Source organism: Kryptolebias marmoratus, linkage group LG2, assembly GCF_001649575.2.
Source record: "Kryptolebias marmoratus isolate JLee-2015 linkage group LG2, ASM164957v2, whole genome shotgun sequence".
NCBI classification, from domain to species: Eukaryota; Metazoa; Chordata; class Actinopteri; order Cyprinodontiformes; family Rivulidae; genus Kryptolebias; species Kryptolebias marmoratus.
In genome coordinates, this window is record NC_051431.1 from 30,449,062 (window position 1) to 30,463,139 (window position 14,078).

The 14,078-nt window shown below is 39.1% G+C and overlaps 2 protein-coding genes across 2 annotated transcripts in view; both read left to right on the plus strand.

The window, feature by feature from the left end:
* The first annotated feature begins 3,731 nt into the window (after positions 1-3,731).
* LOC108246539 (GTPase IMAP family member 8-like) lies at positions 3,732-8,211 on the plus strand. Its single transcript, XM_017434140.3, has 4 exons — positions 3,732-3,867; positions 3,937-4,418; positions 6,182-6,523; positions 6,605-8,211. The coding sequence occupies exons 2-4, from the start codon at positions 4,340-4,342 to the stop codon at positions 7,162-7,164; spliced, it is 981 nt and encodes a 326-aa protein (XP_017289629.1). The 5' UTR covers positions 3,732-3,867; positions 3,937-4,339; the 3' UTR covers positions 7,165-8,211.
* Positions 8,212-10,768: 2,557 nt separating this feature from the next.
* The window catches only part of LOC108246532 (TLC domain-containing protein 3A), a 6,128-nt gene continuing 2,818 nt past the window's right edge, over positions 10,769-14,078 (plus strand). The window contains exons 1-3 of the mRNA XM_017434132.3: positions 10,769-10,994; positions 11,245-11,328; positions 12,504-12,723. Coding sequence (XP_017289621.1) covers positions 10,870-10,994; positions 11,245-11,328; positions 12,504-12,723 — 429 coding nt within the window. The 5' untranslated portion in view covers positions 10,769-10,869. The remainder of the gene's footprint in view (positions 10,995-11,244; positions 11,329-12,503; positions 12,724-14,078) is intronic.

Sequence of the window (14,078 nt, forward strand, 5' to 3'; positions counted from 1 at the left end):
GTGTGCCATTACACCAATAACTACGGCTGGGGAATATTTTGTTTTGAGGCTCACTGAATACATGAGGTACTTTGGTCGATTTTTAGAGACAAATAAAATAGAACTGCCTTGTTACAGCAGGGTCATTGGACTTCTATTCAAGGCTACTCTTTCCCAGGATACCACTCACCATCTTTCAGACAGATCTGATGTGGGATTTCAAAATAAAATGCACTTAAAATCAAGACACAAGGTACTTTTATTTAAATTTGCAGAGGCAAATAAAATAGAAATGCCCTTCATTTGATAGTGTACATAAATGCTGTCAACAAAAGGGTATTTCGGTTGGATCCTGGAGCAAGATCAACGGAAGAAGCTGGATCACAAGTTGCAGCAAGGAACTTTAGATAAATAGTTTCAGTGTACTGTGTTCTGTGTACTATCAATGTAATAAAACTTGTGGAAGTAATTTGGTTTCTGTTTGTATTCTGCTCTCCAATAACATTTTCACTCCAAGGGTGAGTTCCTGACAGCACCTATGCAGCTGTTGTCTTCTGAGTCTTCACTCATTGTTGGATCATTGAATTATAACTCTTGTTACAACCTTAATTATTTCTCTTAATGTTCTGAAGAAATCAAGATACTTTACTCAACTTACCTGTGCTCCTCTACAGAACTCCTTGTGTGACATTAAAGGGTTCTGGTGGGCAGTTTCCTGAGTACTCTCCCGTGTTGGTACTCTGTGTCCTCTCTGTTGTCTCACTGAATCACGTAGTGATGGCAGAAATGGAATGTTGGAGCAGTCAAATCATTTAGAACAATTGTTTCAGAAAAGGATTTGATCCCGTGGAACGTTTTGGAACATCTCACCGCAGAGACATCTGGTGGCCAAAGGAATTCAAAATTAAATAACAAAAACATGGTGGTTACACTCAGCAGTGAAAAAATTTCACTGCTGAGTGTAACCACCATGTTTTTGATTTCCCCTCACATAACTAAAACTATAAGCATTCAAAGAGAGCAAACCTCCACCAACCCCACAGGTTGATTAAAAAATACATTTGGATCAGCACCAAAATTTCACCCATTGTTTTTTTGTGACAACCCCAACATTTCCTGAAAATTTCATTCAAATCTGTTCATTAGTTTTTACCTGATCTTTGCTAACAAACAAACAAATCAACGGACACAACCAAAAACAACTTCCTTGGTGGAGGAAACAAAAGGGTCCCATGTAGGAGCAGAGACTAATTTTTAACAAAAGGGTTTCTTATGATCTTGACCTTTGACCCCATGAATCTTGAAATCAACAGTTGTGCTGGGGCAGCAAGATGAAGACAGCTGCTACCAACAGACTCAATAAGCTCATCAGGAGAGCTGGCTCTGTTCTGGGAGGGAAGCTGCAGTCTGGCAGAGGTGTCTGAGCAGAGGGTGCTGAGGAAACTGCTCCAGATCCTGAACAACACCCCCTGCATGCCACATTGGACTCCTACAGCCGTAAACTGAGACCAGGAAGTCTGTGGCTATCAAACTTCTCAGATCCTCCCCTTTCTACACATGGGACAATAAAAATGAATCCTGCACTACAATAAACACTTAGATGTTTCTGTCCATACCTTACCTGTTTCGCACCTTAATTGTTGCTATTTTTATACCTCTGTTATTTTTATATCTTGTGTGATTGTTTGTTCATGTTCCTTTGTATTGTAACCCAGGCACAACAATTTTCTGCAGGATCAATAAAGATCTTATCTTATCTTCTCTTTGTACCATATTTGACATTTCCTGAAGATTTAATGATGATCTGTTCATAACTTTTTGAGTAATCTTGTATACACACAGACAGACAGACGCTACTGAAAACATAACTTCCTTGGTGGAGGTAATAAACAGCTTAACTAATAGAAATAAACTTAACACTAAGCATATAAAATAAATAAAACAAAACATAAAGATAAAATAAGATAAAACATATACTTGTTATTTGAGGACATTGAAACAAATAAATTTGTCTAAGTAGAATTTGTCATTGGCAGAATGAGAGTTAAGGAATTGCCAAGTGATGTACCTCAATTCCTTTTTTTACAGGTAATGTTACTGATATGATGTGCATAGACCAGAACAGGTAACATCTGGATTTCCAGTCAGTTTTAATGTGCTATGTATCTTTACATACACATGGATTGCCATAAATTGTCCTCACATGAGGCTATTTGTCATTTTTCCCTTAAAAAGACAAATGTACATCTTTAATTTAAAGGAGTACATTAACCAAAAACTTCACTGGAAACAAGCTTTTTAAAATAATTCAAAGGAACTTGAGAAAGCTTTTTTATTTGCTTGTTGCTGTGTACTTTTGTAAACAAAAACAGATTATTATAAATGTTCAAAACTGGGAATAAAAACACAAAAAAGCACAATCGTGAACTATGTATATTTTAGTACAGCATTACCCCAAGCTATTCCTTTATTTGCTTCCTCAGGCCACATTAGTTTCAGTAAAGATTTATGTGCCTCTTGGCAAATACAGACACCAAAATCATAGAGATTTAATGCTTTAGCGCTTCTTGACTCGGCATGTTTTGAGCAGATCTACTGACCTGAGGCAGGCGGAGTTCTTCTTCACTGGTTGTAGAGTCCAGAGGGACGGGGTCTCCCCATCACATGTCCAAGTGTACTTGTTCTGATGCCAAATGTTCCACCTGCGTGGCGGGAGCTTCAGCCAGAACCCCACTTTGAGGACAATCTGACCTCAGAACCAAACCGAACAGCTGGTGTTGGTCCTTCACGGACAGAAGCTCAAAGCTCTGGGCTTCTGTCAGATGTCTGACTGAACCCATGAGAACCCAAGTGAACAGCCACCTGTGATCGGACCCGGATCACAATTTCAGTTGATTTGTTATGTTGTTGTCATGTATAGGTTATTTGATAAATACAACTATATGGGAATTAGGGAATCACTTTCTGTATATGTCCACTTTATTTATTTATTTTTAAAAATTATTATTTACACTTGATAGTACTCACTAGAAAAGCTCTAACACTAAACACTACTCAACTTATTGAAACTTGTTCTCTCCTAAATTTATATTTATAAAAAAATAATATGAAATATGCCCCCTCTTGGTGGTGCCCCTGGTTGGAAGAGCTTTGAAGTATTTTTTAATGTTGGGAGGTGAATCAGGTGAGGACACGAGAAATAATCATTCACATAAAAAGTATATAGGTATTTTCATATTGAGTAAGTGTAGTATTTTTATTTATTTAATTTGTAAATAATGTACAGTAATTAAGTAATTTTACTTTCTGAAAGTTTCAATAAAATTCATCTACTGACTCATGAGAAATTTAGTTACCAGACAACAGAAAACCAAACACAAACAAGTATTGTATTTATATTGTTATTAGGACATTGTATTGACTTTCATTCATTTCTGTAGCAAAACCACCATATTAGGACTGGGCTTGGGTCACCATATGGACCACATGATTATGCCAGAAAAGGTCCTAAAAAGAAAACAAAAACCAAGTACCCACATACATACAACACACCTTTAATTACAGCGGTCAATAAATATTTCAGTCACAAAGCCACAAAGTGCTCAGAGGGTGTTTACTGTTATTATGAGTCATAATATAGTCCAAAGGCACCTGCGAGGAACTCTTTGGCTGTGAACCTTGGAGCCAATCATCTTGACAGAAAACATGCAATAAAAGCTTTGTTGATTCATTCAGTTCCACAGAACAGCACTCACAGCTGCAGAGTTGAAATGTACAATTGGAATTAAAAGAGAAAGACGCTCAGATCAACACTTCAGCTGTGGATTTATTTCAAGAAAATATCATCAACAGTAAAAGCCCAAAACTATTCCATGGCCACCTTGTATGGTAAGTTGTTTACACATGTTTTATATACTGTTGATATGAGTGAATGAATGACAGATGATTGTTTTTCAGCTCCCAAGTCAGCTCAGACAGAACTGGTTTTGCTGTTACTGGGTGAGAAGGAAACTGGGAAGAGCTCAGTAGGAAACACCATCCTCTGCAGACAAGCCTTTCACATTAAAACCACCCGGACCTGCAAGAAGAGCAGCAGCATCTATGGACCGCAGGCAAATTACGAAGCTTACTCAGCTTTTCTTGGCTCACTTTTACTAAATCTCATCTTTACTCACTTTGTCTGACCTTCCTGCAACAGGTGGCAGTGGTGGACACCCCAGGCTGGCTGTCCCACTTAACTACTCCAAACAGGGTGTCCCGGGAGCTTGTCAGAAGTCTGACCCTCTGCCAACCAGGACCTCATGCCATCCTACTGGTGCTGCCTACCTTCAGGACATTTGATCAGGAGCAGTGGAAGGCCATGGAGGCCCAGCTCAGACTGCTTCAAACCCCTATCTGGCAGAAGGCCATAGTTCTGTTTACCCATGGAGACAAGTTAGGTAAACTAATCATCACTGCTGAGTGACAACACAGTAATTAACATAACATGGTGTCTGTCATTAACATGAATGGTAGACTGCCATTTGTGTAAAGTCAGTATTTTTGAGAAATCTTTATTACACATAGATATTTTTATACACATTTTCATACAAACAGATGTACATACATTCTGTACAAACAGACCATATACTTATAGACATATAAATTTGTTGATACGGCTCCAGCAATGAGTTGAGTTTTTAATTTAATTTTCATGAGGTCTTGGTGCTGGTCAGTGGATTACCAGAGGACTGGACTACAAAGTGAGGTTAACAGTTTAGCTGCTATGTGCTGCTCCAGAGCAGGTGATGAGTTCAGTTTCAGCTGAAACAATCAGTAAAAAGCTCGGTTGGTGCATTGATTCTTCTTTCCTAATGAGATCTCAGATAGAAAAATTAGACTAAAAGTCTGATTGACACATTTATATATCACCATAGTTATACCTTCTGCTGTAACATTTTAAAAAGATTGTCAAACATAAAACTCCACTGTCATTTTAAGTCAGTCAGTGCTCCACATTTAGATACTGATCAAATGTTGGTCTTTTAAGTTTCAGATTTACCCACAACTCATTATTTATTTAGGGATATAATTTCATTTTATCATTTAATTTTTAAAATGTAATTGATATATCTAATTTCAAGTAAAATTATTCAATTTGACCAGATCTCATTTTTTTAATTACCTCACAAAACTTTCAGCAAATATGTGCTTAAAAACTTGAATACACTCACACTTTGCATCTCAAGAAGCTGCAGTTAGACTACAGTAAAATGTGTGCATTGTACAAATTATTATTTTCGGAATCATAATTTATTCAGATCATGCAGCCTATGGGGTGCCATTTGTGAAGTTACACAGTCAAAATTTAACAGCAATATTTTGGTTTATGCAGTCTTTCATAAGAAATATAATGGGGGTTTTTTCAAAGTCATATTTTCACCTATGTTATTCATACATTTATAAATGTCATCATTCCGAACTAGATATTTAACTTGCAAGTTAAGTATTGCAAGAACGGGCAACCTCAGCATGACTACCAAGCAACCGCAGCCCCCCCATACGCATGGCAGCAGTGGGATTCAAAAGGTAATGGTAAATGGCTTGCACTTATATTGCGCTTTACCTAGTCCAAGGACCCCAAAGCACTTCACACTACAATTATTCACCCATTCATATACTGATGGTGATAAGCTACATTGTAGCCACAGCTGCCCTGGGGAAGGCTGACAAAAGCGAGGCTGCCATCACACCGGCGCCACCGAGCACTCTGATCACCACCAGTACGCAAGGTGGGTGAAGTGTCTTGACAGAGCGGGGGCTAGAACCAGTAACCCTCCAGTTACAGGGCGAACCCTTACCTCCTGAGCCACTGCCACCCAAATCCCCAAAGAGGCTGGAGTCTTAATCCAGCGCCTTAGACCACTTGGCCACGCTACCCTGTTTGAACTTCAATGGCTGGTCATTTTGCTGGAACATCTTTTCCCAACATAATAAAAAAATTTAAAAAAAAACTTGCCACTACTCCATCTGCAGTCGACACTGTGGTTTATGGTCCACAAACACAAGTGCAGAGGACGTTATGTTACATGCACTCTCATTGGTTGAATGTTTTGGCCTTTGGACTGATCAAAATTAGCACAAAGGTCTCAGCATGTTACTGTGATTCTTGGGTTATGTGCACTAAGATCTAACTCATTCATTGATCTCTATTCTAAAACAGGCCTGCCAATTCAGGAGCACATAAGACAACAGGGTGGGACTCTTCGCTGGCTACTGGAGCGATGTGGGAACAGATACCAGATTATGACCAACCATTCCAGTACATCATGGTTTCAAGTTCAAGAGCTCTTTGAAAAGATCCAGAATATGACAGAGGCCCCAAAGCGGCTCAGAGAGATTCAGTACAGTGTGCGCCTCCAGCTAGGAGAAGATGGGACTGTGAGTGTGGAGCAGAAGTGGCACACAAAGGAGCAGAAAATGGAAATGGCAGTGATGAATGATGTGCAAGATGGTATTCTAGGACAAATGGAGATTGTCTCAGGATGCTCTCACATAACAAGAGGTAATCCTTAAATTAGCCTGTGAGGTTACAGACAATCAGTGACATGAAATTTGTGTAAGCTGATAGCATGTGTGTTTGCAGGCTTTCCAAAGGGTCCAGCTGGTTTGAAGCCTGCCCTCAGCCTCATCCTGCTAGGAAGGAGAAAGTCAGGAAAGAGCTCAGTAGGTAACAGAATCTTGGGCAGAGAGGAGTTTCAGAGGGACACAAAGACCACCAAGTGCTCTGAAGGCCATGCTGACGTATCAGGATGGCCTGTGACAGTGGTGGATACCCCAGGGTGGAGTCTGTTTGGTCTGGCCAATCCTGAAATGGTCAAAAAGGAGATCGTTCAGAGTCCCTCTTTCTGTCCTGTAAGGAACAAAGTGATGTTCCTGCTGGCCATACCTGTGGACTCATTTGAAGAGAAAGACAGGAAAGCTGTGGAGACTTACGTCAGTGTTCTGGGGAAGATGATTTGGAGGTACGTCAGTGTGTTGTTCACCTATGGAGAGGTGCTGAGAGGAAGGTCAATTGAGTGCTACATCAAGGAGACAGGAAAGCCTCTGCTTTGGGTGCTGGAAAGATGTGACCACCGTTTTCATGTGTTTGATGCAAATATAAGTGACCAAACTCAAGTAAACCAGCTCTTGGAGATGGTGTAAAAATCATGAAGACAACAAAAATCTCTTTTTAAACAATGGACTGTATATAGTATGATAAAATAGGACACATGAACAGAACATAGAAGTTGAAGCGAAAACAAACCTAGCATCCTCTGGCTGCAGTAAAAATTTTACAGGAAGTTTTTATAAATGAATGGGACATTTTTCTAACCAGAAGATAAAACACACACCTCAGATAGTTGTTTACAGATGTTCAAGTTAATTTTCAATTTGGTTTATTTATATAGCACTAATTTGCAACAAAAGTCATGGCACTATACAAAGAAAATACAAATCACAAGTCCAATTCAGTTCAAAACAGATCTAGATTCAAATCCAATTACAGTCAATTCATTCATATTACAATAAATACATTTACATTTGGTACATTATAAAGAGCCAATTAGCAAAAGTTGTCTATCTAAGGAAGCCAGCAGATTGTGTCGAATCTTCACTTTATTGCAATTCTCCACTCTGAGCAGGCCACTGGTCACAGTGGAAAGGAATGACACCCTTTTAACAGGAAGATGGGCAGCCATTTGTCTTGACTGGCTGAAGTTTGAGAGGGCAGGAAAGAGATACAGACAAGCAAAGAAGGACTGGTCCAGGTGTAGTTTCTATGAGAAGAAAACAAAGCAATGGTTGCAAATACAAACATGGAGTGTAGACAAACAAAGTGTCCTGCAGTCTAAGCCTATAGCAGCATAACTATAGAATAGCTCTGGAATTCCCAACCAACCCTAACTATAGGATTTATAACAAAGATATGTCTTAAGCTTAGTCTTAAATTGGTTCCACAATAAATGAGCCTGATAACTGAAAGCTCTGCCTTCTGTTCTACTTTTAAAAAGTCTAGGAACCACAAATGAACCTGCAAAGATGGAAGTGCTCTGTTAAGAAAACATAGAACAATAAGATCTTTATTATAAGATGGGTCTTAGTTTATCAGAAGTAATATTTTAAATTCTATTCCAAATTTGACAGGGAGCCAATGGAGAGAAGCTAAAACTGGAGAAATATGATCTCTGCTCCTAACTCTCATCAGAACTCTGGCAGCAACATTTTGGGTCAACTGAAGACTTTTTAGAGAATTTTTTGGACACCCAAATAATAAAGAATTACAGTAGTTCAAACCAAAAGTGATAAATGCATGTACACTGAACATGAAAAAAAACCTAACAAAACAAAACAGGAGTATAAATACCGACTAGGGTGATTAATAAATAAGAGCAGGTGAGTTAATTGCAGATGACTGACAGGTGAGTAACAAGGCAAGACAGAGTTACTGAGGGGAAATTACAACCATGGAAAAATAAAGCCTAAAACTGCCAGGTTGGGCAGATTACAGATGGCTAAAAAAACAGAACACTGGCAGAAATTAATACAAAAACATACTGAAAACATGAATACATACACTACAAAAACAGAGATTTACAGAACTAAAAAAATGCCAGTGTGTATAAAAACAAGTTCATTTTTTTCCTTTCATATTATTTTTCTTCTTCATAAAATGTTTGTGCACACTTGTATTTTTATGCATTTTCAAATTGTATTTTTGGTCTTATTGGAGAACACATTAGGTTGCTTTATGCGTGAAATGTACTATATAATAAAGTTTGACTTAACTTGATATGTTGTTGTTTTGATGTTGTATTTACCTCATTTTAAAGCTTGTTCAGGATCAAACAATGTTTGATAAGTGTTTGCTAAATATATGATACAAATACGAACATTATAATATAGAGAATATAAATAAATCAAACAGAGGGTAAAACTTCTTTGTTTTCTTTCATCTGCTCCCTTTAGGGGTCTCCACAGCAGACCATCTTCTCACCCTCTCCCACCATTCTCCTCTGTCACACCAACCCTCTGCAGATCTACTTTCACTACATTAATGAACCTTCTAGTGGTCTCCTTCTTCTCCTCCTTACTGACAGCTTAATTTTCATCATATTTTGTCCAACATACTCACTGTCAATCCTTTGCACACACCCAAACTATCTAAACCTGAGCTGTCTCTCTAATAAACAAAATTATAATACTATCCATTTTGGTTCCATCCATCCATCCATTCCTTCATTCATTTTCTTTACCCACTTACCCCCACCTACCCACTGTGTGAGAGGTGGGGGACACCCTGGACAGGTTGCAAGTCCATTACAGGGACACATTAAGACAAACAACCATTCACTCTCTCACTCACCCCTATGGACAATTTTACAGTTACCAATGAACCTAACATACATGTTTTTGGTCTGTGGGAGGAAACCGGAGTACCCAGAGTAAACCCACGTGAGCACAGAGAGAAAATGCAAACTCCACCCAGAAAGACCCCGGGTCGGAATGCGATCCTGCAACCTTCTTGCTGGGAGGCGACAGCTCTAATCACTGAGCATTGGTCACTCTCATTGAAAACCTGAACATCTTCATCTGTGCCACCTTTAGCACCTCCTGTCTTTTCGTTAGTACCACTGTCTCCAAACCAAACATCAGAGCAGGTCTCCCTACTATCACGTAAACCTAGGCTTTCACTCTTGCAGCTCTCCTTCTGTAAAACATACTTTTTAATGTAAAAAAAAAAAATCCATTACAGTCTCTAACCCTAACCCTAACCTCTAAGATCATAAGAGATCTAAGAGAAATGACAGAATTATAGCCATTTTGGTCAAACCTTGAAAATAATCTGATATGCAGCGTCAAGGAATACTGTGAGATGTTTTGTTCAGAGTATGTGTTGTAAATGACAACTACTACTACACCAAATTTAAGCTCAGTATCTGTAAAACTGACTAAACTGTGTCCGTTTTTTCTATTTCCTAATGTAAGTTATCTACGACAGCCATCTTGAATGGGTTAATTCCAAAAGTTAATCAGTTGTAAATGTACAACTAATAAGGACTTTCTGGAAGTTTCATTAAAATCTGTTCAGTGATTCTCGACATATTTTGCTAAAAGTCAAACAGATGATGCCAAAGTTTTAAGCAAAGTTCCTATGTGATGTGTAGTGCTTGAAGTGTGTTGTAAATGACTCTTAGCTACTATCACACCAAGTTTTAGCTAAACAGCTGTAATACTTACCTTGGTATAGCCTTTATTGTGGTTTCTAAGATCATTTGGCTGTTGCAGCCATCTCAAATAGAGTTTACTCCAAAGATCAATCAGTTGCAGAGGTACATTCAATAATTAGTTTCTGAGAGTTTCCAACGGTTCATGAACTATTTTGCCCCCACCCACACACACCTACACACACACACACACACACACACACACAATGACATGCAGACCAACACACACACACACACCTACACACACACACACACACACACACACACACACACACCTCCAGACACCATATACACAGACACGGGCATAAACATAATCGTCCGCGGTCAATAATTAATTAATACCCCAAAACATTCTAGTGTGTGCGCAATGTTTTTTCCACGAGTAATTCGTATTTGTGTCATAGATATGTAATTTAATACATCACTACGGTTTGTGCACTGTGACCGGACTTGGAAAGCGAACGTTATCTAGAGTGAAGGATTTTTATTGGTTGGCAGTGCCTATCCCCCAACCAATAGCAGCACCAGAACTGAAACCCAACCCGGAAGTAATGAACCCACCAGTCAGGGGACCAAGCTAACAGGCTAACTGCAGTTAGCTGACAGAAAGGTGGTGTTTGTAGCTGAAGAGGCGCCGGTCATGATGTTAACTGCTATGGTTTGTGGAGCTGTGGTGTTTCCCGGGCTTTTCTGCAGCTTCAGGAAAATACTTAAACATATTTTCAGGCAGTGGAGTGACGCCGATATTGTTTCTGTCAGTGAGAGGTCAGCGCCTCGACAAAACAAACTTTTGTACTGAATTCCCTTAACACAAGCGGTAGTCTAATGTTGCCTTACTACTTTATAAGGCTTAAACACATTGTTCTGACTGAGTAATACTATTGTAAAAATGATTTTATAAATAATCAAAAGAAGCGGCGTGAGTGTCAGAAGTCAGTCTGTCGTATGGAAATATTTGTGTGCTTCAGTGGGAATTAGCGTCATTCCTGACAGGTTGTGTAATGTTTGTGTTCAGGCTGCTCTCTGCCATTCATGCATGTTTAGCTACAGCAGCAGGAGCCATCATCGTTTCATCCTGCAGGGACGTTATGACTGACAGGTGGGCAGGCACTTTATTACCTTCAGGACCTGAAGTCAGCTTCCGATTCAAGAATTTCAAAATTTTGTGTGTGCACCATTTTTTAAATCAGCTTTACCTGAGAAACTACAACACTTAGTTCAAGTCTGGGCTGTACTGTTCTAGACTAAAAACTGAATTTTCAAAAGACAGTTTTTAGTTTGTGAAACTTCTAAAAAGGACCATTTTAGTGTTTTTGGCATCTGGACCACACTGAAACAGGTCCAGTTCAACTTTACAATACACTGTTTAAACCTATACTGTCCTGATTATGCTAAAAGTCCTTACAAATCACATACTCAAAACAGAGTATGTGATTTGTGATACCTTTATTCAAAACTTTTAGTGGTGTTTTTTTTTTTTTTTTTACATTTGGACTACAATGGATCAGGTCCAGTTCATAAACTGTAACACTTAGACAGTTCAGTCTTGGATTAAATTATTCTGGATTACAAATGACTCAATGAAACCCAGTTTGTGATTTGTGGAACTTCAAAAAAAGATAATTTCACAAGATGAGTGTTTCTTATTCTGTTTTTTTAAATCTATAATACTTTAATCAAACATTGAACGGTTGAATAGTGAAGTTTAGGAACTGGACCTGTTTATGGCTGTACAGATGCCAAAAAGACTAAAATGGCCGTTTTTTGAACTTTCACAGATAGAATAAAGGTTTCACAAATCACCAAGTTTCATTACCTCCATCAAGGAGCTTATGTTTTCGGTAGTGTTTGGTGGTTTGTGTGTCCATCTGTCTGTTAGCAAGGTTACTTAAAAACTATTGAAGAAATTTGGATGAAATTTTCTAGAAATGTTGGGGTTGTCACAACAAATGTGGTTACATGTTGATGGTGATCCTGGATCACAATTTGGAACCTACAATTTTTTAATGACTCTTTTGGCCTTGGTGGAGGTTTTGCACTCAGTGTTTCTATTTTAGTTATAATTTAGTCCAGGCTTCAACTGTATAAGTATTGTAGTTTATGAACTAGAGCTGATAAATAATCATGCACACACTCAAAACATGGGTGGAATAGGACCACCTTTATTAAATTGTCAAATTGGAAGCTAACATCAGAATTGTAATTTGAAGGCAAAGCAGAAAAAAAACAAATGCATTTTGCCAGTAAACATGCTTTTTGTCTCACCGTACACAGTCACTGGCTGGTGAACAACTTTACTCTGTTCGGAGCCCCCTATATGGCCTTTGACCTCTATGCCATGTACCTGAGCCACTATCACACTGAGAGGGTCAGAGGTAGCTCCACAGCTCCCAGCAGCCACTCTCTTCATGCAGTCTGGGCTTTTCTGGTCAAGGAGTGGATGTTGGTCCTCCATCACACCGCCCTGCTTCTCATTTTCATGCCCATCACATTGGTGAGAGCACAGAGGAAAGCACTGTTCTGATTACTCACGCATAAATCCGTCCTCATGTCTCAGTGTGTCCATCCTCGGTACTTTCCTTGTAACTTAATCCCTGCTGTCTGGGATTTGAGCGGAGGCGGGAAGGCTACAGGGCTTTTAAGAAAATGAAATGTTCCTGTTTCAGAGTTGCCAGTGTGGGTTCAATCAGTCAGTAACCCTTTAAAACCTATTTACTAAAATTGTGTTTTTCATAGTTTTTGCCACAAAACAATTTTCTTATTGAGATGAACGTTTTTGTCCTTTTTGTCTTTGAATAATAGACCATTGTTTTCCATGTGGTCTTAAATAGCTTCCAGTGTTTTTCCTCCCCAGAGCAGAGTGTATGTTAGAGTTAGATGTAGCTGTGATTAGCATTGTGAACCTCTGCTTTTAAGACTTGACTTCATGCCTATTGACATGTTAGTCTATTTGCAGCCATATATAAATATTTATTTCCCGCTGCTGAAAGATGAAGGTGAAGCAATGTTTTTGTTTGTGCGGCTGTCTGTTACCAAAAGCAGTTGTGGCTGTCTCTTTAGATGAATTTTAATGAAACCTTAACCTTTAACCAATTGGAGTTCCCTTTGTCTTGTTTGTTAGCAAACTATCTCAAACTATTGAATGGATTTTAATGAGACTAAGTAAATAATGGTTGGGTGTACCTCTACAACTTAATAACCTTTGGAGCCAAACCAATTCAAATGGCTGCCACAGCCAACTGACCTTAGAAAACACAGAAATCGTTATAACTCAGTCAGTTTAACAGAGATTGGATGAAAATTGGATGTGGTAAAACTTTGTCATGAAAGGTGGCGGGCGATATGCATTCCCTCAAGGGAAGTTTGGACTTCATTAATATCAGTTGTGTTGTGATGTTTTATCAATGATCAGAAGAACTGAATATAGCTGACAGCAGAGCAGGGTGTGGGAGTCTGTTTGAGTCAGCCTCTAATGACCATGATTGTTATCGTCACTCATCCTATGAGTCTGCAGTTAATCTGCATGTGAGTTCACGTGCATAACGAAGCATCTTGTGTAGTTTAATGCTTGAAACTCCTATTTTTTGTTTGTTTTTTTGGATTTGCCATGTGCCGGATGCACTGGCGGCGCCAGGGGGCGCTAGGGGGTGCTATAGCTCCCCCTGGAAAAGTCATAGCACCCCCGTAGCACCCCCTAGCAAAGGCATAACCGGGGTATGTGTGGGACATGTCCCCCACTTCCCTTATGTATGCCCTATATCCCCCGCACTTTTTCCAGCCGTTGCAATTGTTTAATTCGTTGTTAACATGTGGGGATGTGTTTTTCCGAGCCGTCTTTAAACGCACCAT

What these genes read in the sequence shown, in the direction of transcription:
- LOC108246539 (XM_017434140.3), top strand. Translation starts at nt 4,340, where the DNA reads ATGGAGGCCCAGCTCAGACTGCTTCAAACCCCTATCTGGCAGAAGGCC. An exon ending in TACCCATGGAGACAAGTTAG is followed by an intron (nt 4,419 to 6,181) that starts GTAAACTAATCA and finishes ATTCTAAAACAG; the next exon opens with GCCTGCCAATTCAGGAGCAC. An exon ending in ATGCTCTCACATAACAAGAG is followed by an intron (nt 6,524 to 6,604) that starts GTAATCCTTAAA and finishes GTGTGTTTGCAG; the next exon opens with GCTTTCCAAAGGGTCCAGCT.